Here is a 25,604-nt window from a genome sequence, read left to right as displayed (position 1 = left end):
ACGGTGTTGAAGGCAAATATGCATTAGTAATTAGTAATTATTTTCTTAAAATACTAATGTTTGATGGTGAGTTTGATAAAACAGTTGTTTAGGCTAGACTATTTTAAAACGAAAATTTGCTTTACTGACACTATATAGCGAAATGATTATGATTTCGAATATCGTAGAGTTTGCGTTATTTGATGGGAACAGATAATGAAAGACACTGGAAAGGAAATTCGTAATAAAGCAGTGAAGAGAAACGGTCTGAGAAGCAAGTAATCTAAAGAACGAAACAGTAATTATTCCAATACCAACACAAATACCATAGGCTAGTCAAGCAGTACGAATACGACAGAAATTTAGGTTTGTGTGCTGTTTGTTCATTAAACACTTGCCAAAATGCCGGATTATCTAGGAGATGATATGCGTAAAGTTAAAAAAGATGATCAAGAAGAAGAAAAAGAGATTAAAGGTATGTAATTTTTGGAAAGTTGTTGTGAACTGAGCATGACAAGTTGTTTTTGTCACTAGGTAGACATGAAATTTAGACCAGGCTTGCCAATTTATGTGGGAAGTTCACGACCTTACTGTGTTGTAGCTTGGCATGGTTTGGTGCTGGTTCAGAATAATCCATGGGTATATATTTATGTAGAAAAATACATTTTTCTTAATTTTCTTCTTCGAATGATACATGCCGTAGAGTAAGTCCAAGGATATCGAAACTAAACTAACCTGTGCCTTAATATGCTTTACCTACTCTGCGTTACAAAGGCCTGAATGATTCCGTAAGACGTTTTCAACTGTAACCACCCTGGTACATGCTCAAATAATTGCGTAGATTGAAAATATGCGTGCCAATTGATGTTCGTCCCCGTATGGTTATGAATACGCGTTCTGATGTTCGCCTTAAAAGAGGTTATGTAAAGCAAACCAAGTTGTGCTTATTAGTCACTTAAAGCGAACACTATCTAACCGAGTCAGTCCAGGAGCGCAGAAGGAGCACCAGTGCAAGGGTGTGACCAAAGCTCGTCAGCGGCGAAAGGTATGCGCATAAATGAGAGTAGTGTAAAATACTTGATATCGCAGGTTAGAGGACTTGTAGGCAATGTCATGAGACACTTTTCGAGCCAACTTTTGGGTATGGGGACCTCTGTCGATTTTCAGGGGCCGCGGTGGCTCAGTGGTAGAGCGTTCACCTCTGGTGCTTGGGGTCCCGGGTTCGATCCCAGCCTCCGCCAAGTGAACCTTGTGGTGGACAAACACCGTGTGCATGGGTTTTCTCGGGTTCTCCCATTTTCGTCATTCCACCATTTCATTCATTATTCATCATCACCGTCTCCTTTAGCCTAACCGGCATAACCGTGGGACGTAAACTCAAAGATTTCATTTCATTTCTATCGATTTTCAAAATTTTGCCCTCATTCGACTGAATGCCACTCCCTACCTACGAAACTGAAACAAATTCTTGTCGGAACCTCCCCCTTCCCCTCCAAAACCGACATGAAGTAGCCGACAAGGATTATGGAGACCTACCGATTTTCAAAATTTTGCCCTCATTCGACTGAGTGATACTCCCTAACCACAAAACTGAACCAATTTCTTGTCGGAACCTCCCCCTTTTCCTCCAAAATCGACATAAATTAACCGACAAGGATTATGGTGGGAACCTTTACTTATTTTCAGAATTTTGCCCTAATTTGACAGAGTGTGATATTCCCTAACCACGAAACTGAAACAAACAAATTCTTGTCAGAAACCTCCTCCAAAACCGACATAAAGTAACTGACAAGGATTATGGAGACCTACCGATTTTCAAAATTTTGCCCTCATTTGACAGAGTGATACTCCCTAACCACGAAACTGAAACAAATTCTTATCAGAACCTCCTCTTCTCTTCATAAGAAATTAGCGTACGTAGAAGAACTTGGAAATTCGATAGGAATCGAATTTGTTTGTAAACTCGAAACTGATTAAAACAAAAAAAAAAAAAAAAAAAAAGCATGAAATTGAGCTAATTTCGTCAGCACTTGAAAATAGTAGAGTGGAGTGAGTGAACAAAGTTTCTTGGCGAGAGTATGTAAGAGGAACACGAAGTGCCCGCGAAGTGGAACGGTTGATAATGTTTCGGACTTAGGTTTAATTGTGGTGCGTGTAGACACCGTTCGCCAAATTCCAGTGTTACCCTTATAAGCTGCAGCCAAGAACCTATGCTCTTCTATCCCTCAATTAATCATTTTTAAAGTGTAAAGAACTAGGCTGAAAGTTTCCCATTTCCGCCGTTATTTTATCGAATTTCCACGTTTTTCTACGTATGCTAATTTCTTATGGAGAAAAGAAGAGGTTCCGACAAGAATTTGTTCCAGTTTTGTGCTTAGGGAGTCTCACTCTATCGAAAGAAGGCAAAATTTTGAAAATCAGTAGAGGTTCCCATAATGCTTGTCGGTTTTCGAGGGGAACGGGGAAGTTCCGACAGTTTTTTTTTTTTTTCAGTTTCGTGCGTAGGAAACAGCACTGTCAAATGAGGACAAAATTCTGAAAATCGGTAGAGATCTGGACCATAGCCGAAGTTGTTCCCACTTTTCACACTACAAGCTCGTACCACACCGTGCGTTTGCATTTCTACATTATTATGCATGTAAGAGGTAAGATACTAATATATTTTGATTGCTTACACAATCCTATTGTGAAATCGAGTAACATAGTTAATCTGTAGATTTTTCAAAGTAATGCCCTCCGTACTGAGATAGCACCTAATTTTTAGTAAGCTATACGTGAAAAATCGAAACCTAAGTCTGTAAAATAATAGTTAAATGCATGTCATAATCTAATATAGAAGTGGTAAATTACATCCTATAAGTAATTTGGATTTGATTTGAGTTTCGCGTCCCAGTCAGCAGCGAGGCTCTATAAGACGTGGATTTACAGCTTATCGATGAGCTCCCACCGGGAATCGAACCCGGATCCCCCACGCCATCCACATAGCCACGAGAGAGCTCATTTTTGTAAGTGGTGTTGCGAAAAAGTACATTTTACAAGTATATGCAAATGACAATCTGTTTTAATTATCAGTAAAGTCGTAACATGGCAGCTAAGTTACTAAGAATATCAGGTTAACCTTTCATTATATAACAGGGAACTATAATGAACGTAACCGAGATATGGAAGCCCCAATGCATGCAGAAGATGTAACATTAATATTACAAACAAATCTTCACATACACACATTTTCATCATCATTAACATGCCTGCTTCTACAGGCACACTGCTGCACACGCTGTGCAGCTTTGCTCCACCTTAAACCGGATTAGGTGCAAAATAGCTTTTTATGAATACATTGTATAAGGTTGTAACGTATTTTTTAAGATTTGTTTTTACATATGCTTTATTTAATGGTTTGTAGCTGTCTGTATTTCTAATAGTTTGTAGCTGTCTGGCCAAGTGATTTACTGAACTTGTCTAGTAAAGGTACTTCATCATTTTGCAATAATTTTAAATTGTCATTTTGATCAGGATTAGTTTTCAACTTATCAACTTCATATTCGTTGAACTCAGCTGGTACAAACTGGTAATCGCATTATACCACCTAGCATTTTGATATCCAAGCAAATTTTGGTTACCAAATAGCCATTTTCATATCCCTCCGAGGAAGTTTGCAGAACCTAATGCAAATCAAATATTAGGGAAAGTATAAAACATCTTTACTGTTCGATTTCAGCTCCAAGCAGTTTAGATAGGGATTCCTCAGAGAAAATATGTATCATATTCATTATGCTTCCAGAATTGCTTAAAGGGTCCATATTGTTCACGCTAATTCCAGTATATGTGTAATAAGGAAAATGAAAGAAATTCACATACCTTGCAGAAATGTTTGAATTTATCCTTTTCCTATTATTTCATTTAATTTTGTCCTTTCTCTAAATACTTCTGAAGTGCATCCAGTGAAGAAAATACCAAATAATCAGGATGTGAATTAGTTCTCGATTTAATCTTCATAAGGCGAGACTCTCCGATGAAGCTTGTCGAACCCAAAAGCAAGTAAAATATTAGGGAAAGAATAAAATCAAACAACTGCGCAAGATATGTGATTTATTTTTCCCTAAGCGTTTACAGTCAGTTAATTTTGAGTGCTCTTGGGGCATCGTATTGACTCAAGTAGCTATTTCAAAAGTAATGTTAACTGCACTGAAAAATTCTTAGACACGCGTGATCAAATTCGGCAGAAATATTATTAATGAAATTTGGTAAACGTCCTGTTGCTGTACATATTACTTGTTGCAACAAAATTATATCTATATCTATATACGTATATCTATCTAGCTAGCTATATGTGTTAATGAACTATACCGACAAACTGTAAGAGGTGATACCTCTCATCAAAATAAGAGAAAAAGTTCATATAGACCTATGCCAAAAAGTGCATAGTTTCAGAGCTAGGGCTGTCCAAAATCGGGAAAAAGCAAAATTTCAATAAGACCTATTTCGAATTCCATAAACTGTGGATGGTGGTTCTTATTAGCGTAAAGGGAAAGTGCATATTTCATCAATTTTCAATAGATGTAGAGGGTATTCCCTGCAGGGTGTAATTCTCAGATAAATTTTCAATAGAATTTTCAGATATACTCTGATTTCAAGAAGGGTCCAAAGTAGGCAAGAGGTAAACCTTGACAACAATGGACACCCAGTGCTTCGGAGGGAAGGCAGCAGTATTAGAAACTGGCAGCTCCATGTTTCTCTGTGTTGATAACGTGTGATGATATGTATTTCGTCACGGTATATTTCACGTTTTCTTCACTTATAAGCGCAAAAGAAAACATCTCACAATACGTTTTCCCGAGCACGAGAGACCGTGCTGCTGACAATCCTTAACACTTCCCACATCGCGCCAAAGGATTCCGTGTTCACAGCTAACAAGGCTTCTCGTTTGCTTATTTTGGACCAATCATAAAGTCAGAGCATATCTCAAGATTCGGTTGATGTCATGTCTGGGAATTTCACCCTGCAGAGAATAATCTGTATACCCATTGGACATTAATGAAATATACATTTTTGGATTGCATATGCGTGACTTCCTTTACACTTATAAGGACCACCGTCCACAATCTCTGGAATTCGAAATAGGGCCTCTTGAAATTTAGCTTTTTTTTTTTTTTCGACTTTGACAGCCCTAGCTCTGAAACTCTGCACTTTTCGCCATAGGTCCATATGAACTTTTTTTTTCTTATTTTGATGTGAGAAATCATCTCTTAGTTTGTCGGTGTAATTCATTAACACCCTGTATATATATATATAAAATATGTTATCTATCAAGCAGTACTTCTCATATTTTGTTCTTTCCTCTTTCAGCCTTGGATGAAGGTGACATTGCATTGCTCAAAACATATGTGAGTAACTTTTGAAATTATATTTCCAAGTTTTAAAATATTTAGAATAACTGAATCTAATTATATAAAAAACGAATGTTCGTGTGTGTGTGTGTGTTTGTCTAATATACAAATCTACACCGTTGATTGGCATATTTTATCGAAGAGACCATAGGTTTTATAGAACTTTTTGGTTCGTATTTTAGGATGGGAAAAGAGAGGTTCAAAAAGGAAAAGGTGGTTTAAAGTTTGTATATATATATATATATATATATATATATATATATATATATATATATATATATATATATATATAAACACGACTTCCTCACATTAGAAACATGAAACTCGGTATTTAAATTCATTTCTAAAATAGGTTGACATAGACATATTACTTTCAATCTGGGAAAAATACTGTGAAGTAAGACAACTCTACGGTGTTAGAAAGGGATTGAAATGTAAAAATAATAAAAAAAGACCGATATTAGTGTCGAATTGATAGTTTCGGAGTCGCTAACATGAATAGTGACACTACCTCTAATTGCAAGTTCAGCCCAACCACCCCGTAGCAGGAGAGGGGAGAGAAAGGGTGAAAAATAAAATGCCCAAAATGACCGAGATTAGTGTCCAAGCCATAGTTTTCAGGGTCGCTAAGCTGATTGGTGAAAGTAGCAATAATATTTAAGTCCAACTTTAGTCTAGGACGTGCATGTCACCTGGCCCGGGAATTGACAGGAGCATCGCCGAGGGCGTTGTGTGTCGTTATTTATTCTACTAAGTTCCTCATTTTCTGGTGGCAGGCAACGCCGAAGGCGTTGGGCATGTCAATTAGACTAGAAATGACAGGATTTTTGTTCTACTCGGTTCTTTATTTTTACATGTACATAAACATTATTCTTCCCGTGCTAATCCGAGCACTTCTGCTGGTAAGTTAATAAGTAACCAATGAAAAAATTGGGTGCAGAGTTCACCAAAAAGAAAATTATTTGAAAATTTTGCCTTTTTCCTGTTTTTTCTTCAACACTTTAGTAACTTAGGCCTATATCAAGTGTCATATATGTAACTAGTTACAAGACTAGCAGCTTAGTAGTGTAATATTCACTTGTGTTATGAATTTAGCTCAAATTATGGTTTTGTATTGAGAAAATATAGAACACATTATGTTGGAAACTGTCTTTCGGAGTTAGTACCTTTATTATCTCTTATTTATATGTGAAGTCTCTAGCAAAGAAGCTATAAGTTAGAACTGAGTATGTACCATTTGTAAGAACATCAATAATCGAAACAACCAGAAGTTGAACTTGTTCATTTGACGAGCTCTCTCGGAGAGATTTAACATTTATCATTCACTCTTGTCTCCTTGATTGTGTGGACTTTAAAAATCTTACAGTAGAGTCTGTTGATTTTTCTTGAAATCTAGCAGTTGAATGATACAGTGTTATTTTTGAAACGAAGTGATTTTTTTTTTCTTTTTTAGTTCAGCGTCCTACAGTTACGCCCTCTAGGCTAAAGGAGGGGGATGATTGTGGAATTATATTCTTACAGCGGGAATCGAACTCGGGAGCACGTGCACCAAAAGTAAGAGTTACTTTGACTGAGAATGACTACTCGTTTTTCACTTAAACTCGTCATTTATATTTGTCCATTTTGGCATAGAAAATATTAAAGAGTTGTTAGCCTAAACATAGTAAATCCTATGAGTAGTATAATTATACATGCCTCAAGTGGAAACCGAAATGAACTGTTTATGGCATACAGATAATTTCGTTAGAGATTAGTTTCATAGTACTTCATTTTAGTTTATCTTATGTCTTCAGACAAAGAGCTCCATAGTCTAATGGTTGGAGCATTAGACTAATGTCTGCGTGGTCGTGGGTTCGATTCCCAGCCGGTGTACCCCAGTTTTCGGTGTCCACTAGGCTCAGAAAGCCCCCTGAATACATCATATTCACGAAGAAATTAAATGTCGACTCAAAGCAGGGAATTCGTGTTACTATTCGGTTCAAAATCTCTTGTTGTCGCGAATTCTGTCCAGGAATTTGAAGCTTAAAATATACAAAACGATAATTATGCCTGTTGTTTTGTATGGCTGCGAAACATGGCCACTTACTCTGAGGGAAGAACATAGACTGAAAGTATTTGAGAACAAGATCCTGAGACGAATATTCGGACCCAAGAGGAACGGGAATGGGGAATGGCGGAAACTTCATAACGAGGAACTACATAATTTATATGGTCTACCCAACATTGTTAGGGTCGTCAAGTCTAGGAGGCTTAGGTGGGCGGGTCGTATAGCTAGAATGGAAGAAAGTAGAAACGCTTTCAAAGTCTTGACTGGAAGACCAATCGGAAAACGACCATTAGGAAGACCTGGGCGCAGATGGGAGGACAATATTAAGATGGATCTCGCAGAGATTGGAATACAAAGTAGAAACTGGATGCAGTTAGCTAAGGATAGAAGTAAGTGGAGAGCTTTTGTGAACGCGGCATTGAACCTCCGGGTTCCACAGGCCATAGAGTTAGTTAGTTAGAGGCAGGGCGACTGACTACGTGTTCGTCGCTAGGATCGACGAAGTTCCGCCTGTTGCTGAAAAATGGCGTTGGAACAGGCTGAGGTCCACAAAGGGCTGTCACGTCAATGCTCTTGTCTTCTTACTTTCCCTTATGTCCACACTAAACCGTATTTGTGCTGTAAAGTGTAAGAAAAATAGAAGTAACAGTGAGACTTGTGTATGCATTTGCAGGGCCAGGGTCAGTATAGTGCTATGATAAAGACCCGAGAAGAAGAAATCCAAGGAGTTCTAAAACGAGTTAATGAGTTAACAGGAATAAAGGAATCGGATACTGGCTTAGCTCCTCCTGCCTTGTGGGATCTGGCTGCAGATAAACAAACTCTACAAAATGAACAACCTCTTCAGGTAAGTAGTTAGAAAATATATTTTGCCATAGAATTAAAGCCAAGATTATTTTCTTCTATAACTGTAAGATTTTTAGCTATTCGCTTTCAGAGTCATATATTTTTAAGTTCCGTGTTGGCTTTGGTTTGATGTGTTTAATGTTAAGTGAAATGTCTTAAAATAGTACTGATTTTGACCTAAACTTAATTAAATTAAACGTACTAATCTTCAGATTCCTTTCAGTCGGTTTAAAGAATTATTGTGTCTGGATATTTCGAATGGCAAGACGTTTATCCTTTTTACAACGTAACAAGGCTTGTACTCCAGTATATAACATTCTGTGGTTAAGCTGTATTAACAGAACATTTTATATAAGAAATCTGGTACTTACGAATTCATGAGATATTTAGATGTAATCAGTTGATAATGTAGCAAGCTCACTTATACTATATATATATATATATATATTTACCTACTAAGTTACATTTATATAATTCACTATACACACAAAAGACTATGTTTGTAAAACTGTTAGAAACTCAAGTATATTAACTAAAATACGAACACATCCACTTGATTTACAGATCCACCATCTTATATTTTATGTGTTTATAAATATTAGCATGTATAATTTAGAACAACCCTACTTATTCTCAGTATTGTATTAAAATGGATACATTTGAAAATAGATTAGAAAGTAATAATTACAAGAGTGGACTGTGTATAGTTACTGCATTAAATATTTCGTTTCTTTCATTATATACATAAACTTAGAGATGGCTATTGAGCCTGCTGGTTTCATTTTTTTTTCAGTGATGATAAACTTGACAGTTTACAGTAACAATGTGTAGTACTACCATGCAAATCCTATTTTTATACCAATAATTTTATAAAGTTGTAAACCTTATCAGTTGGTTTCTTAGTCTAATCTATATGCAGCCAGCTTTTACCAGAACTCACTTGTATTTATTGCCCGTCTCCTTAGTTTAAAGTCATATTTATTTCATAATTCACATAATCTTAGTACTTTAATTTGTTATATTTTGTTATTTATTAACCCATCAATGGATTCAGAACCTTCAGAAATTGTTTCAGATTTTAGGTACTTTTTTTCGTATGAAAAAACTGCAGTGGGTGTTATTTACTGATTTTCATTAAGCAAAAGTCATGAAAGTAATTTTATTGAGCGAAATTCTTCCCGAAACTTTCGAAGGATTACAAGATATGTCAATAAAAATGAATAAAAGAAATTCTTTGAAAGCGAAGTTCCATATTTGATGGTTTGATTGGTTAAATTTCGATGTCCCTTTTAGGCACTGATGTCATATAGGATAGGGATACTGCTTAAAGTGGAATCTGAACTACTACTTGGATTATATCCGAAGTGAATAACCTCACCGGAAATCGAACCGGATGCCCGTACACAGGAAGCACGTGTTAGTTATTTGTCCATGGAGAGATCTGAAATCCCGTATTTTTTGGAAGGCCAAAAATGAGGTCTTCACATGCTGGTATGCACAAAAATTTTGGCATAAGATAAAAGACATAGAGTCATAGTTATTACCTGCCTTCGGAATCACATTCTTAAAACCAAAGTCAGGTTTAAGGGAATTGGCAATGCGAGGACTGTAGGATATGGCAATCGAACGCAAGAAATACATATTTAATCTTCCGTGTTCCAGTTTTTTTAAAATCACTGGATGTGGACATGCGGAAAATGTAAGGAAAACACTTACCGAAGATGATTCTGCGTATGAAGAGAGAGAACACTGCCACAATCAAAGCCAAAGAAGCAGGGTTTGCCCAAGTGGGCCCAGCCCGAAAAAAATCCACCGTTTTTTTTCGGGTTGGACCCACCTGGGTTTTTAAGCTTTTCGTTAGTATATTATTGGTACAACTAAGGTGATTACATTGGAAGTGATTCTTATCAGATTTTGGACTTTCCTTGGGCGAATTAGGTGCTTTCACGTTAAGGTATGTAAGACTTTTATAAAGTTCTGAATGCACTGAATGGATTTAGAAAAAAAAAGCTGTACCTTAAATTGAGTTAATTATAGAACAAATTAATGTATGGATTGTGCTTATAGCCTATTTGAAATAAAATATGTAATTTTATATTTTAGAAAATACTTTCTGTGAATAGTGTGTTCGCCCACTCGGCGACGCCGAAGGACGTTGTGCCTCATACGTCTGATGGGTTTAGGGCCATAGGTGCTGGTACTACTAGAAAATATGTAGTGTATTAATAAAACTATTAGTATTATTTTTTATTACCTTTGATGTAACACAAGTATTCTTCAGTAAAGTTTGGTTTTCCAACAACAGTTTAGTTCAGTTATTTGTTGCTACTTTTCAAATAAGCATTCTATAGAATCAACAGCACCAATAGCGTAAAAATTCTTGTCAAATTTAAAAAGCTTAATGCTCGGAGTTTCAAAGACTACGTAACTCTTACTATGTCAAGTGCTGAATTCGAACTTCCGTACTAGTGGAAGTTTCGATGTACAGTAAAGAAAGCTTGCATTTTCGGAAATAATAATAATAATAATAATAATAATAATACCTTCAACACGAAAGAAGTGCTCGGGAAATTCCCGCAATTGAACGCACAAAGCATCGGAACTGAATACTTCAACAATAAAACTATTTTTAAAAAAAATCAAATGAAATATTTCAGTTTTACGTCCCGTGGTTATGCCGGTAAGGCTAAAGGAGACGGCGATTATGAGAAATGAATGAAACGGTGGAATGAAGAAAGTGGGAGGAAACAGGAGAACCCCGAGAAAACCCACGAGCACGGTGTTTGTTTATCACAAAATTTTGCTACGGGCATATCATTTGAAGTAATCACCAGCTACCTCTATAAAAATTGTTGCGGAAGTACCGCAAGATTCAGAAACATGTATTTTTGGATAGCGCACATATTAGATTCTAAGTGAAGTCTTGACCCGTCATTGGTAGGTTCCATAGTTGTGGAGCTTTGGATCTTTTAAAGTTCATATTTTCATGTTTTCGGCAGCATATTACTCCGAAAGGAAGCATTTGTGCACCTAGGTTGATCTATACTTTTTGTCTTATCTTGGTGTCGGGAAACACCTCCCAAACGTTGTCGGTGTTGTTTTGAAACACCCTGCATATTTGTTAATTGTTTTAAATTAATTTTCTGGGAGAACGGTCTTGCAACAAGTCTTCGGGAAATTCCCGTAATTGAACGCATAAAGTATCGGAAGTGAACTTCAAGAATAAAACCATTTAAGGTGCGTTGCAAAATGATACGACCAGTGCATTAGGGTACGAAAAGTGTATGTAAAAGCAGGAAAGTGAACTAGATTGGATAGTTAGTGTAACACTGACAATAAGTCACAGGAAATAAAGCTAGTAGTACATATATTGTATGGCACAGCGTGTAGAGATACAAGAAAAAATGGCTGTACAGAGAAATGCACTGTTGCAAAATGATACGACCACTCCACTTAATACCCTATGTATGAACCATTGTTCACTGCTAGTTTAAAGACGTGATCAAATATGGTATTCACTAGGTTCTGTAACGTCGAAATGACAAGTGCATCCTATGCAGCAATAATAGCATCTTTCAAAGAGTCGATACTATCGTATTGTCGACCTCCAGCATACACTTTCCGACACAACACACTCGAAACATTTTCCATTGGACTCAGGTCCGGGGGGATTGCAGGCCAATTCATTACGCCCACGTTTTTGTAGTCAAACAATTCTTTTATGGAATTGGCCACATGTATAGAGGCCTTATCCTGTTGAAAGACCCACAAAGTTCCACCAATCACACTAGCGAAGGGAAGCAGATTATCTTCGAGCACAGTTTGATAATCAGTGGCCGTCATACGGCAAGAAAGGAAAGCGAGATTGGTTTTACCTTAAACACCAAACCCACCTCAGACCATTATAGGCTTGCCATCTAGCTGCCGTTTGGAAAAGATCTGTTCCTCTTTCCTTAAACCATGCCAATAATATGCCCACCCATCTGACCCGTCTAAATTAAATTTATTTTCATCACTGAAGATAATCCGCTTCCATTCTTCTTTCCAGTGCACAAGCTCTTTCGCCCATCGTAGTCTCTTGCGCTTGTGATTGGTGGTGAGTCGAGGTTGAACTTTCTTTTTCTTGTATTGCAACACATTGCACTGCTGCACAGTGCGACACAAGGTTGATTTGTGGACGTTTATGGTAGGATCACTGGACAGGTTGCCTAGACTTGTATTGCCACCACTAAGCTTACGTACTACGTTTCTAACTTGTCTCGGTATTAGTTCCCGCGGTCTTTCGGCCGACTTCTTCACACCATACTTTGCTCCGAGTTTCAAATAATTATTCACCAAACACGCGGTGCGCCAAATTTTCCTAAATATAACTCGGGAAGACATTTCTTCAGCTTTATATGCGGTACTTTGGCCCTTTTAATACTCAGAGAGAGCGGTCCTTCGACCCATTTTCCTATTTCTCCGTCACACACAGTACGAGCACGTCCCAAAACGATATTGTGCCTTTCTCAATTTCATGAAGTCTTGTTGCCAGATTGGAAACGCTTCTAGCGCCAACAACCTTCACCAATCTACAGTAAAGGCCTCTATCACATAGTGATCGTATCATTTTGCAACAGCTAATATCCACCTTTTGGTTTGTTTCATTCCTGGCTGCTCGTTATCAGAACAAATACCTGAGTTCTCCATGTCTTTTTCTAGTGCATACTAACAGCTATTACACTACATTTTGTTTCGTTGTCATTTTCTCTTGGATCTTGAGTTATATTGAATAATGATGGTCGTATCATTTTGCAACGCACCTTATTTTACGCTAGAAAATATTTAATTTTATTTAAGACATTTTGAAACATTTATTTTATAAAACATGAGTTATAGATTTTTTTTTAAGTTAATATATTTGGTGTTCATGTTTGGCGAATGTCACTGAGGCTATTGGGATGCTTCGATCTACATTTGTTCGTTCGCCTGCCTGTACTACACATACAACAGTACCACTTTCCGTCTTTTAAGTTTAAATTTTCAGGGTACAAGCACGAAGCACACTAAATTTCCTGTACAGATTTTGGCGCCATACCAACGTACAAGTTCAAAATGGCGGCCATTTTTTTTTCAAAATAGCTGGTATCCACGCCGCAATTTTCGGTTTTGTAAGTTGAAATTTTCAGAGTAGAGTCACAAGACACTCTAAATTAACTGTATATAGTTTGGCGGCGATCCAACGTAAAATTTTAAAATGACGATCATTTATCAAAACCGCAGTGAATAGAAAATTGTTACAATTTGACAATAATAATCTTGAAATATAAATCACATTTTCACACTTCTATCCCAAAAGCATTGAAATATTTCGAAAAAACCCATATGGGCTCAGGTAGGTTGAGCTTTTTCAAAAAACCCGGGGTTTTTTCAAACCCTGCAAAAAAGAGATGAAAATGCAAAGAAAGTAAGATGGAAAGAGTCCAGGATGAAAATGGGAAACGGAAATGAATCAGTTGTTAGGCCTTGAGCGAACCTTGCAAGTTACTGGAGTCAGAAATTGGTTATGACTGGAAAGATACAATAATTACTTATTGAGCGTGTGGAACTTCTTGTATTAATAATAGTATACTGAGTCACCTGTATTGCTTCCTTCCCTAATCCTTTCTTTCTTCCCTTTCTTCGGATAGTGCGGTCGCCGATGAACTTCATCCCTCATACGTTAATAGCCAGAGATGCCGAAAGGCCAGACATCTAACTCCTAAATCCCCGAGTCACCTGTAATGTTTCTTCAGTACATTATTTTGTATCCTATATTTCAGTTAAACTATCTGTCTTCCCCAGGACAAAGGGTATAAATTATTTTCCTATGCAGATCTTTTATTATTATTATTATTATTATTATTATTATTATTATTATTTGTCCTTATAAGTAACTTACAAGATATAAAGAAAATGTTTATGAATACTTCATATACGGACGCTGAACAATATAAAATTCTTTATTACGTACCACTGTTAGTTGTTATTACTATGTGAAGGTCTGTATAGGAAAATAATTTAAACCCTTTGCACTAGCGATTGATATATTTATACAGTATAATAGTTTTACAAAGTATAAGGAATTATGATTTTTACCTGAATGAAGCAAATATAATCATAACTTTCTTTTACAGGTTGCTAGGTGCACTAAAATTATAAATGCTGACTCAGATGATCCTAAGTATATTATTAACGTAAAGCAGTTCGCCAAATTTGTTGTTGATTTAGCAGATTCAGTAGCACCGACTGATATTGAAGAAGGCATGCGAGTTGGGTAAGTAGGACTATAAAGCATTACAGTGTATGTTCCATGTAGTTTTTCTTTTCTTTTTAAATTAGTAGTTGTTCCTTTGTTTCTCACTTGCTTCAGTCGTAATTCATGTTTTTGATATATAAATAAAGTAATATACGCACTTAACGTATGAATTATTTGTATTAAAGAACAATGACTTCGATTCCTATAGGAGAAGTGCCCCACGTAGAATAGTCGCTAACTGCTCGTCTGTGAAACGAGCGGTTTTGGGTTCTATTTCCGATGGGATCGAAAAGGTGTAACAGCTTTTTCAGGCCAGCTAGCCTGAGTTAGGTTTTGCCTTTTTTTCTGATTTACACCAGGGAAATGCCGGGATAGTACTTCCCATATCGCTTCCAGAAGACTTCCTCCCTTTCTCCGAATAGTGTGCTTGCCGAGGGACAGTATCCCTCGTACCTGACGGGCCTAAGGCCAAAGATGCCGGTAATGCCCAGAAATATGTATAAATCAATAAATAGACTTGTAGGAGAATCTGGAGCATTCGCAAACCAATAGTTTCTGAGTAATTTGCACATGTGTGATTTCTTTGAAATTTGCCAGTTAACGAGAGATGCGCTAGAAACTTTCACCCTGACCCACTTCACATATCGTAGAGCGATTAAATTTTACATGTGTAATCCTGCATAGCTATGTAGTTTATGTGGTAACGTACGGCTCGTAACTCTGCACCGTTACTGTGTTATGGATCCGAACGTGAAGTAAGGTGTAGTAGTCCAAAATCCATTACTACACCTCAGAAAGCAGCGTGGCAACATCGCAGAAGAACTTGCCCCAAGAAAATGACTGCATGGTTGGGAAGAGGTGGCATGAAGAAGCTGTGCAGTCAAGAGAAAACACGAACTATAACAAATTTCATATCCAGAGCCGTGCATCTCTCTGGCCAACATTCGAACAGTGAACGGGTGCGTTGTTTTCCAGGAGGCGGACACCTTTTGTCAGCATGTCACCCTCTATAGGATTTCACAAAATCCTGCAACGCATGCAGCAGTGAGGTATAGTATATCCTGGTTGTCGTAGTACCCTTTGTCTGGAAAGCAAGTAGTAATACTGCATGCTGATCGCAAATAAAATGATCATCACTTTGGTCGGTCAGAGTTGAATACGAACTTCCTTTGGTGGTGATACGTTGGCACTCTGTCATTGATTTGACGAGGTTTTCCCTAGTTTTCTTCACTCCCACTAGGTGAAGGCAGGGATGGTATCTTCTATAAAACCAGGGCCAGTTCCTGTCCAAATCCTAGACCCACGTAAAAGACCCATATGAACCCGGAGTTGGATGTCCGAACCCTTCCTTGAGTCATTCCTTTGCGTAAATACATGAATAAATAAATAAAGGAAGAAATAACAATCAGATACATCTCTTTAATAATCAATACAAAATTACGAATATTGCCATACCAATTGCTACTATGAGAATCTAATGTTCTAAGCTTTCTACAAAGGTAAAAACGTAAATCTTGGAAAGCCATAACAAAATAACATATTTAGCACTGTAGCACTAAAAAAAGCTTGTGAAAAATAGAAATAGAGCGTGGCATGCTGACAAAAGGTGTCCGGCTCCTGGAAAATAACGCACCTGTTCAGCGCTCGAGTGTTGTTCAGACAGATGCACGACCCTGGGTATGAAATCCGTCATACTTTGCGTTTTCTCTTAACTACACACCTTCTTCATTTTACCTCTTCCCAACCATGCATTAATTTCCTTGGAGCAAGTTCTTCTGCGATGTTGCCACGCTGCTTTTTGAGGTACAGTAATGGATTTTGGACTACTATACCTTACTTCACGTTTGGACCTGTAACTACATAGGTATGCAGGATTACACATGTAAAATTTCATCGCCCTACGATATGTGGAAGTGGGTCAGAGTGAACGTTTTTCGCGCACCTTTCGTTAGCCGGCAAGTTTCAAAGAAATCATAAATGTACAAATTACTCAGAAACTATTGATTTGCGACCCCAGGTTCATACGGGTAAAAATGTTCCAAAGTACTTGTAGAATACCCCCTTGTACTTGTAGAATACCCCCTTGCAAGGAATGCATCGAATATATATAAGTAAAAGTACAGGTATTTTGAAAGAATCATATGGCACCAGTAAGTATGTCACCAATATTGTTATATTAGGATAACTCTGAAAAATCTGATCACTGCACTAATGGAATTTGAACTCTGGTCAGGGAAAGGGGCACAGTAGGTCAGTGGTAGAACGCTTACCTCTGGTGTGTTGGGTGCCTGGTTCGATCCCCGGCCAAGTAAATTGTTGTGGACAACATATTGTCCGTAGGTTTTCTCGGGGTACTCTGCTGCTTGCGGGGTATTCCCGTTTTCTCCCACGTTCTGAATCCACCAATTCTTCTATCATCAATGTCTTTTCTTAATCATCGTCCCCCTTAGCCTAAAGGGCATAATTGTGGGACGTTAAACTGAAAGATTTTATTTCATTTGAACTTCAATCTGCTGCTCGCTGATTAGATATGTTGTAATGTAGTTAAAGATGTTAGATAGAATGGAATATGTTTGAATAGACATATAACTTCTTTTGTAACAGCAGAGTTCACGTGTTACAGCGTTATGGACACTAAATATTCTGCTGTACCTGTAATTTTTTATCAACTAATCTTATGACTGCATGGCAAGATATCACCTTATTTAAACACTTTGAAAATGTATCTAGATGGGGACAGGATTTGTTCTTATCATTGATTTAGCCATTCTTTGGATTACTACTTTCTGAAATAATCTATAACATTGCTATAGCGCGTTCGTGAGGAATCAAGAGAGAGAAAATTAGATACATACGTTAAAAAAATATCACGTATGCTCTCTTACGCGGAACTCTTTAATATTATTAATTAAGTACACGATGATATTGGTAATCTATTCTTGCTTAAAAATGCTTTTGTAGATGCTACGTAGGTACTTACAGAGCATTTCAGAATTATAAAATAATGGTTGTACTAGTACTCATAGTTTATAATAGTAACTTATAATTTTTATCCATTTATATTTTTTTAGTGTTGATCGAAATAAGTATCAAATTCATATCCCATTGCCGCCTAAGATTGATCCTACTGTTACAATGATGCAAGTAGAAGAGAAACCCGATGTGACATACGGCGATATTGGTGGCTGCAAGGAGCAGATAGAGAAGCTGAGAGAAGTTGTGGAAACGCCTCTTCTTCATGTACGTTAAGTATACCGTAGTGTTCAGTGTGTGCAAAGGATTTCTATTGCGATCCCAGAACTATCCGGTTAATTATAGTTTAACGTGCCTTTCAGCGCCAAGTCTATATGAGAAGATACCTACTATTTAGAGTGGGATCCGAACCATTATCCAGATTTGTATCCAAGTTAAGGACTTCTATCAGGAATCGAATCCAGGACGACGCGAGCTGAACTTGTGAAGAACATTTGTACGTGGATTTTCTTAGATCCTTTCGTTTCTATTTATTTCCTTATCTTTCCAGTTCTTGCAATAATATACATACTGGGTTGTCTAAACACAACAGTAATTATAGTAGTCCATTGGTCTAAATGGCTGAACAGTGTGGAAAATTAGAAGATAGAAAGTCAACATCTCTTACGTTAAACTAAAGATTTCATGTATTTTAAAATAAACTTGTAATTTTAGCCCTTTTCTAACAAATTCATTTCTTGAGACTAATAATTGTGCATTTGTTTTGGAATTGAATGTTACTCTTTCGCTCAAAAGTTATGTCACACATGAATCTGTAGTTTAACTCAGAATCTGAAGTACAAGTACTCTCACGGCCATCACACTCGGGTCTCCCGTACAGGAAGCGGGAGCTCGAACCGTTTGGCAGTGGCGAAGTTCAATAATTTCTCTTAAACTTTATGTTGTAACACAGTGACCACTACAAAGCCGACATGACACTACCAATCTTCGAAGATGCGAGTTTGACTTCCAGAGTTGAACATTGTATCACTCAATATTGTAATTCCAATAACCTAAAATTGCAGAAAGCTTCGGAAGGCGCTATATTTGACCATATACTCCAGATTGTTGCATCATGGTTAATAGTAACTGGATAAATAAATAAAAGTAGTAATTGAAAGTAATAATTGTGAAAATATCTAAGTAAATATTACAATATTCACTCGCCTTCAAGTAGAAATAACTTCTTGAATTTAAGTGGTTCACTGGATCTCATACCCTACCCCTACGTATTCTATTTTATATGATAATTTCAGTGCCTTATTCTGTAGAGTTATAAAATATATCAGATAATAGACATTACTTTGAAAGATTTTTATTTGTTGAATAATTTTCCACATAGATCATTAATTTTAAGTTGAAGTTCTATTTCTGAACAATAAAAAATATTTCAGCAACATTTGTTTGTTTTATGAATTTTTACTTGCTAAATGCTATAACATTAGATAGAAAAATTGTAATATTACTAATGTAAGAAGAAACGTGTCTGGCACAAAACAAATCACAGTGAGATAATTTCAAGAACTCACAACTATTTAGTTTATAGAAATGTATATTAAATTGTAGTATCTAAGAAAACTACGAAAATTTACTAATAGAAAGCACTGTACTTCCAATTATCTTGAAACATGACCTCAGTAACTGTTAAAAAGACGAACACAGCAGAGTATGCATGTCTAGTAAATACTTACGGAGTGTAAACAATGGAATGTAAAAATTGACTTGTTTATTCTCGAGGAATGCTTATTAGCGTATGCTCTGATTCTTCTTTTAAAAAGTTATATCTGTATAATTGCTATATTTATATCTGAATAATGCTCAAAAAAACTTTTTACCTAAGTACTGTGGCATTTAATTTTTTAATTTATTTTGCAGCCTGAGAGGTTCGTTAATTTGGGTATTGAACCACCCAAAGGAGTGTTGCTGTTTGGTCCTCCGGGTACTGGAAAAACTTTGTGTGCTAGAGCTGTTGCTAATAGAACCGATGCCTGTTTCATTCGAGTTATTGGCTCCGAATTGGTACAGAAATATGTCGGAGAGGTAATGTATTACTTACTGCGTAATTTAATATACATAAAGAGTTGTGTGAATGTTAGAGTATTTAATGATGATGATTGTTAATGTTACGTGATAACTCGTAGTAATCAATTATAGAAATAATCTTGGTATTTATAACTCATTCCTGACTTCTTTTTATAACCTAATACTCGTGGTTTATTGTTAGATATTTGAAGGAATAAAAGGAGAGAAAGTTAATAGAGAAACCATTCTATATGTGGATGATTCAAAACTGCAAAGTTCATCCTCCTAGTTTCTAATAGATTCTTAGAAGTAGAGTGACAAGAATAGTGCGTATGTATTGGCATTTTGGAAGTATCTATACGCGGGAAAATTCGCAAGGTTTCGTGTTTTTTTTTTTATATATATATATATATTTACTTATTTATTTATTTGTGTATTTATTGGTGAGACCGTGTAGGTTTGAAATGTAGTTGGTTTTACAAAGAAGACACAAGTGCTAAGTGTGACTCGTGGAAAAATGTCTGTAATTTACTTTGCTAACAACTGCAAATTGTTGTTATCCCATTTTAATTGAACTAAATTTTTGGAACAAAACGTCTATCTAGAAATGAAACCTTGTTTGAGGCAAATGTTACTAAATGTATCGTGACCACTGTTCAGATTTCGATTCAAAATGTTCAACTGAAGTGGTTATTAATAGTGATAAAAGAATGGATAAACAATTTTACTGAACCAGGGATTTTCCGCTGATTGTGATGTTAACATTGTCAAGGTTAAAGGTGCGAGTTGAAGGTTAATGAAGATATGACGAAATCAGGTAAAATAAACTTGAGTAATCTCGACAGAAGATGGAATAACATGATCGACATTTTATGATCACTGACAGCAACAGAAGACGAACAGCTTCTTCTATACAGTAGTTAAATACGTCAAGAAATCCGCATGTAGATACGGTATAAGTGCTGTGAATTTCTTGCACTGGTTTTATTTCATTTCATTCCATCACATCCTCTTTAACTTTCAGTTGTTACGTTCTAGCCTTAACATTGCTAGCAGTGAAGTTCGCAAAAATTCAATGGTTTTAGTTAAATTAACTCTCATAATATGACTCTTCAGGCGGCTTATACCGCATTTCCTCGAAAATCAAGACCGGGTCTTTATTATTATTATTATTATTATTATTATTATTATTATTATTATTATTATTATTATTATTATTATTATTATTATTATTATTATTATTGTTGTTTAGCGGAAAAGAGGCATAGGTGTTTATTTTGAGTTGAGTTGATTTTGAGTTTAACGTCCCGTTCCGCAGCGAGGCTATATGAGACGTGGACTTACTGATTAACGTGGAATCCGAACCACATGAGCTCCCACCGGGTATTGAACTCGGATCTCCCACTCCAAAAGCGCGTATGCGGTGTTTATTTTGAAGGAGTGTATTATTCTACCTCATGATCAACAATCTATTCACTTATTATCATTACTAACGTGCTCTCTGATAAGTGGTTTATCGGGATGAAACAATATTAATGTATTGTATACAAAAATGTAACCAACAGTAACCCATAGGTAAAAAAAATTATTATTTAAAAATTTATTTTCTTAAATATTAACATTACCGAGCTTTTGCTAGGCCGAATTGTTAACGCACATGACTTTCGAGGTGCGTGGTCTCTTACTTCCGGTGTTGATCTAGTATCGTGAGGCAATTGGGAACAACCTGAATTAAGAGGTATCGAACTGATCCAGAAAACCAGAAATTATAGTGCCTGGGAGACCATACTTTGACCTCGCGACCGTACTCTGGTGGCATTTGAACGAGTGCCATCTGCTGGTATAACCCTTTATGGGTTGTAGTGAAACTGAGTTTAGTTTAGTACTTCCAACGCTGTATTTCTGACCTCTTCAGGCCAGTCTAATGAATGCTATATATATAAAAATATAGGAATCAAAGAATTTTCTTTTGACGTTGGCGCCATTTCTGAAAACCAGACGCCACAACAAATCAATTTGATGCAAAGGCCTGCATATTTAGGCTTTAAATTGTAGTAATGGTATATAAAATACAAGCTTATAGTTTGAGCACTGGTATATCATATTGTTCATTGATCTGGATTAGATGAAAATTCTCTAATGACGATCCATTCATGTTAAGGTTCAAGGTAAATTAGGAACTGAATTTTATAACGAATTTATTTTAATCTGTCCAAGTACACAACAATAAGAACTGCTGTAAGTTAAAAACTAAAAATACGAACGGTAAATAATGTAGGCGCCAGACTGTTATTTCCAATCACCATGATGATCTGGCGGGTGACAGATCCTCGTGATGAGTTTCTGCCCACGCCACTGATCTCGTTATTCGGTACATCATACTTATCCATTCGGCACATCAATCCACTACATCCTCCTCCCACCTTATAAGTCTTCAGAACACTCTTGAGTGTAATATTTCATTGGGTTCAGGGTATTATTATTATTATTATTATTATTATTATTATTATTATTATTATTATTATTATTATTATTATTATTATTATTATTATTATTATTATAATATATTCTGCCTGTTGGAAGGTTCTGAGACTAATGAGGTTTATATTTATTGATTTATTTTTAGATTCGGGCCTGAAAATGTTTCTTTCACGTTTCTCAGTTTTCAGCTTTCTCTTTTAAGTTCCAATATTTTCTTCTAGTTTTTAAATCATCGATTAGTTGTGTCCTTTTTTATTATTCTTGGTTTTCCTTCCATCTTTCCCTCTTTGGCGGTATATAAAAAACAATTTTTGCGCAAGGTGTGTCCAATCTAATTGGTCTTTCTACGAAGGATGCTGACTAAAAGCGACCTCTTCTCTCCTACCAGTTTTAAAATATTTTCGTTCGTTACTCTCTCTCTCTGTTCATTTTGTCTTCTACATCTTCCTCAAGCACTACATTTCAAAGCTCTGTAAAATATTTCTCTTGCATAATAAACAAGTCTCAGAACCATACAGTCCAATGCTCCATATATACCACATGACCAGTTTCTTATTTAGTCCAATATTAAGCCTAGTTCATGGTAAGTGTTTGAATTTTGCCGATCATTTTATGAGTAATTTATTCTAATTCAAGTGGATTTTCGGCTCATCCTTAGGCCGTAGTCACGTTTCATAAAATAAATATAAAACTACGAAAGTATCGGAAAGGTTATTATTATTATTTTAAAAAAATGGGAGGAATTAGGTTTATGACATGTCTGTTGAGATAGGAATGTTTAAGTACGGAGCACATCTTACTATAAGTATGTCCACTTGATAAGTACTCTAACAGAATGGTCACTCCTGAATTTCTACAGTGGTTACCGTAACATGTTTTGCAAGCTTTAGAACAAAGTGCATAAAAAGAAGCTATTTCATATTTGATATCAAACACTTGAATAACAAAATTGTAAATAAAAACAAATTACACAAGGTGGGACATGATAAATAATTAATTCCCAGTGACAGACGTGTTTTTATTATTGGAATTCACAATATTTCAAGTTAAAATTCAGATTTGATGCATATTACATAGGCTTACTGGATGTGGTACACTTACTGTCAAAAGTGGGACGTATCAGGTAAGCCTTTTCGTGGTACACAATATTTCGCCCAGTACTCGAAGCATTGTCAGGTGTACATAGACTTACCTAAGAAATTATTCAATTTATTATTATTTTTTTTAACACTAGTAATACCTATACATCTAACAAAGAATGCTAAAGTGATTTTCCCCCCCACTAATAATGTTTCAAGGTGTGCTTAATCGAAGCTACTATGTATGTTTTAAAGATCTTGCACCTAGTATTGATAACTATAACTGAGTATTAAAAAATACATTCGTTTCCAAAGTTCCAGTTTGAACATGTGTGTATTAAATGTCATGTTGTTAAATTAGCATTCTATAGTTATTGAGAGTTAAAAACTGAATTATGTTGCTGTGATGAAGTTTACACTACTTTTGATAATCTGACGTAATATAGTACAAGCGAATGTAAAGTGATCAGTGTTTATTTACAATTACAGGGAGCTCGTATGGTTCGCGAACTCTTTGAAATGGCTCGCAGCAAAAAAGCGTGTCTAATTTTCTTCGATGAAATTGATGCAATTGGAGGAGCTCGTTTCGACGACGGAGCTGGCGGCGACAATGAAGTTCAACGGACAATGTTAGAACTAATTAATCAACTGGATGGATTTGATCCTCGTGGAAATATAAAGGTTTGGTGTCTTAATCATTATTCACATTTAAATTAGTTAGAGCTATAACTTCGTCCTCAGTAGATTAGTACTTGTTTTTTCCATGGCAAGCGGAAAGTTTGTTTCGTAACTGTTGTCTTTGGATTAATAGAATTCCAAAGTAAAGTTATCAGAAGGTTTGATTTATGGAGACAGTCGTTCCTTCTGAATTCCTGTTCATATCTTTTCTTGAGTGCGGTTAGGATGCGAAACTTTCGTATTACACATTTAAGTAATTTATGTGATTTTCGTTACAAAAATCTGGAGATACTGTCATAAAATTATTAAATTTATAGGTTACTTTTATTTAACCAAATCTTAGTCTGTTTCTTTAAGATAAAAGAATTGCTAATATATGAAAGATTTCTTGGAATTCAGTGACAGTCTGACATCAATAATAGTTCCAACGCATAACTCGATTCGTGTATATAAAATATCTGTTCTTTATCCCTTTAATAATACATCACTGGGCTTCGGATTTTGAGGTTGTAGGAATCTCATTTTTAATTTTTCCTATAGGGTTATTTTTTATTTATTTATTTTTTTTAATAATATTATCACATTTTGATATCAATTTCATACATTAATAAAATATATTTAATTTTTCCAAGTTTTCGTTTACGTCAATTAGTTAGTCATGTCGTTATTTAACTTGCTTATGTTGGGCGTCGTGATACGAAATGCGTAAGGGAAAAGATTTCTAAATCCTGTGAATTTATATTATGTTAGTATTGTCGTATTCTGAATATTCGATTTCATTAATTGTGATAAATATTTTCATAATTATTCACGCAGAAACTTGGATGATTATTAAAAATAGGCGAATTATATTCTAGTCTCGTAGATGTTTACATTCCCATATGTTTTAATGTAACGTTGCCATGGAAACAGGTGTCTTGGGTTGGTGAACCCCTGATTTGCTGAACGTCTTGGATTGAGACAGGTACATTGATGATAATTGTAAATGGAGTCAGTCGTACCGAATTTCTGTTTCCGTATATATGTTGCATTTTTGCTGCTTTTAGCAGAAGTGGGATACGTTATACATCTGTAATATAATTAATGAAGTCCAAAGCAAATATTGAACTGAAATTGTTGAAGAAAATCTGCTCAATAAAACAACTGGAAAATATCTCAAGTGTCAAAGTACATCTAAATTATTGTGAGCAGATAGGCTATTATTTCATTAGCGACTTAATTTGTTTCATATGGTTGCTGATTAATAAATCTTGGGCAGTACCTTAAGCTGAAAAATTCTTCAAAATTAAGGTAAAATTAGATGTAAGTTTTGGAGGTTTTAATAGTGCAGTTCTAATTACTTTTACAAGGCACAAGTTGAATTTTGAGAGCATGGAAAATGCAACGAACATGATCGTGGCTAGTTTTATTTTAGTCCTTCCTTCCACAGAGTAAAATGACTGTATTTCCGAGCATTGCGTAATCAGGGTGTCTACTGAGTTTCATTTTCAAAATTCCTGTATATTTCCAGTATATTCAGTATATCAGCAAAATTCCTGTACCTAATACAATGATTTTTTTAAAAGTTCTTTAGGAATAATCACACTCTTGATGATTTCAGATTTGTAATTACCATCAAAAGAATATTTTATTTTTAATAAATTTAGTTAACCTTGATTTTTTTTAAAATACAATGACTTTTTAATATTTTTAAAGGGCGTCCCAACTCCCCTCACAGCCCTCCATTCCACCCATTGCTTTAAACGTCTAATTACAACTCTTTGGAAAAATTTACAATCTCAATAAATACAAAATTG

The 25,604-nt window shown here is 35.8% G+C and overlaps 1 protein-coding gene across 1 annotated transcript in view; it reads left to right on the top strand.

The window, feature by feature from the left end:
• The first annotated feature begins 278 nt into the window (after positions 1 to 278).
• The window catches only part of Rpt1 (26S proteasome regulatory subunit Rpt1), a 33,587-nt gene continuing 8,261 nt past the window's right edge, over positions 279 to 25,604 (top strand). The window contains exons 1-7 of the mRNA XM_081736720.1: positions 279 to 454; positions 5,326 to 5,363; positions 8,087 to 8,260; positions 14,415 to 14,554; positions 17,608 to 17,776; positions 19,424 to 19,588; positions 23,620 to 23,811. Coding sequence (XP_081592846.1) covers positions 382 to 454; positions 5,326 to 5,363; positions 8,087 to 8,260; positions 14,415 to 14,554; positions 17,608 to 17,776; positions 19,424 to 19,588; positions 23,620 to 23,811 — 951 coding nt within the window. The 5' untranslated portion in view covers positions 279 to 381. The remainder of the gene's footprint in view (positions 455 to 5,325; positions 5,364 to 8,086; positions 8,261 to 14,414; positions 14,555 to 17,607; positions 17,777 to 19,423; positions 19,589 to 23,619; positions 23,812 to 25,604) is intronic.

This window comes from Thermobia domestica, chromosome 13 (assembly GCF_964235325.1).
Source record: "Thermobia domestica chromosome 13, izTheDome1.hap1.1, whole genome shotgun sequence".
In the NCBI taxonomy this organism is placed as follows: domain Eukaryota; kingdom Metazoa; phylum Arthropoda; class Insecta; order Zygentoma; family Lepismatidae; genus Thermobia; species Thermobia domestica.
This window is presented reverse-complemented; position numbering and strand designations above follow the sequence as displayed.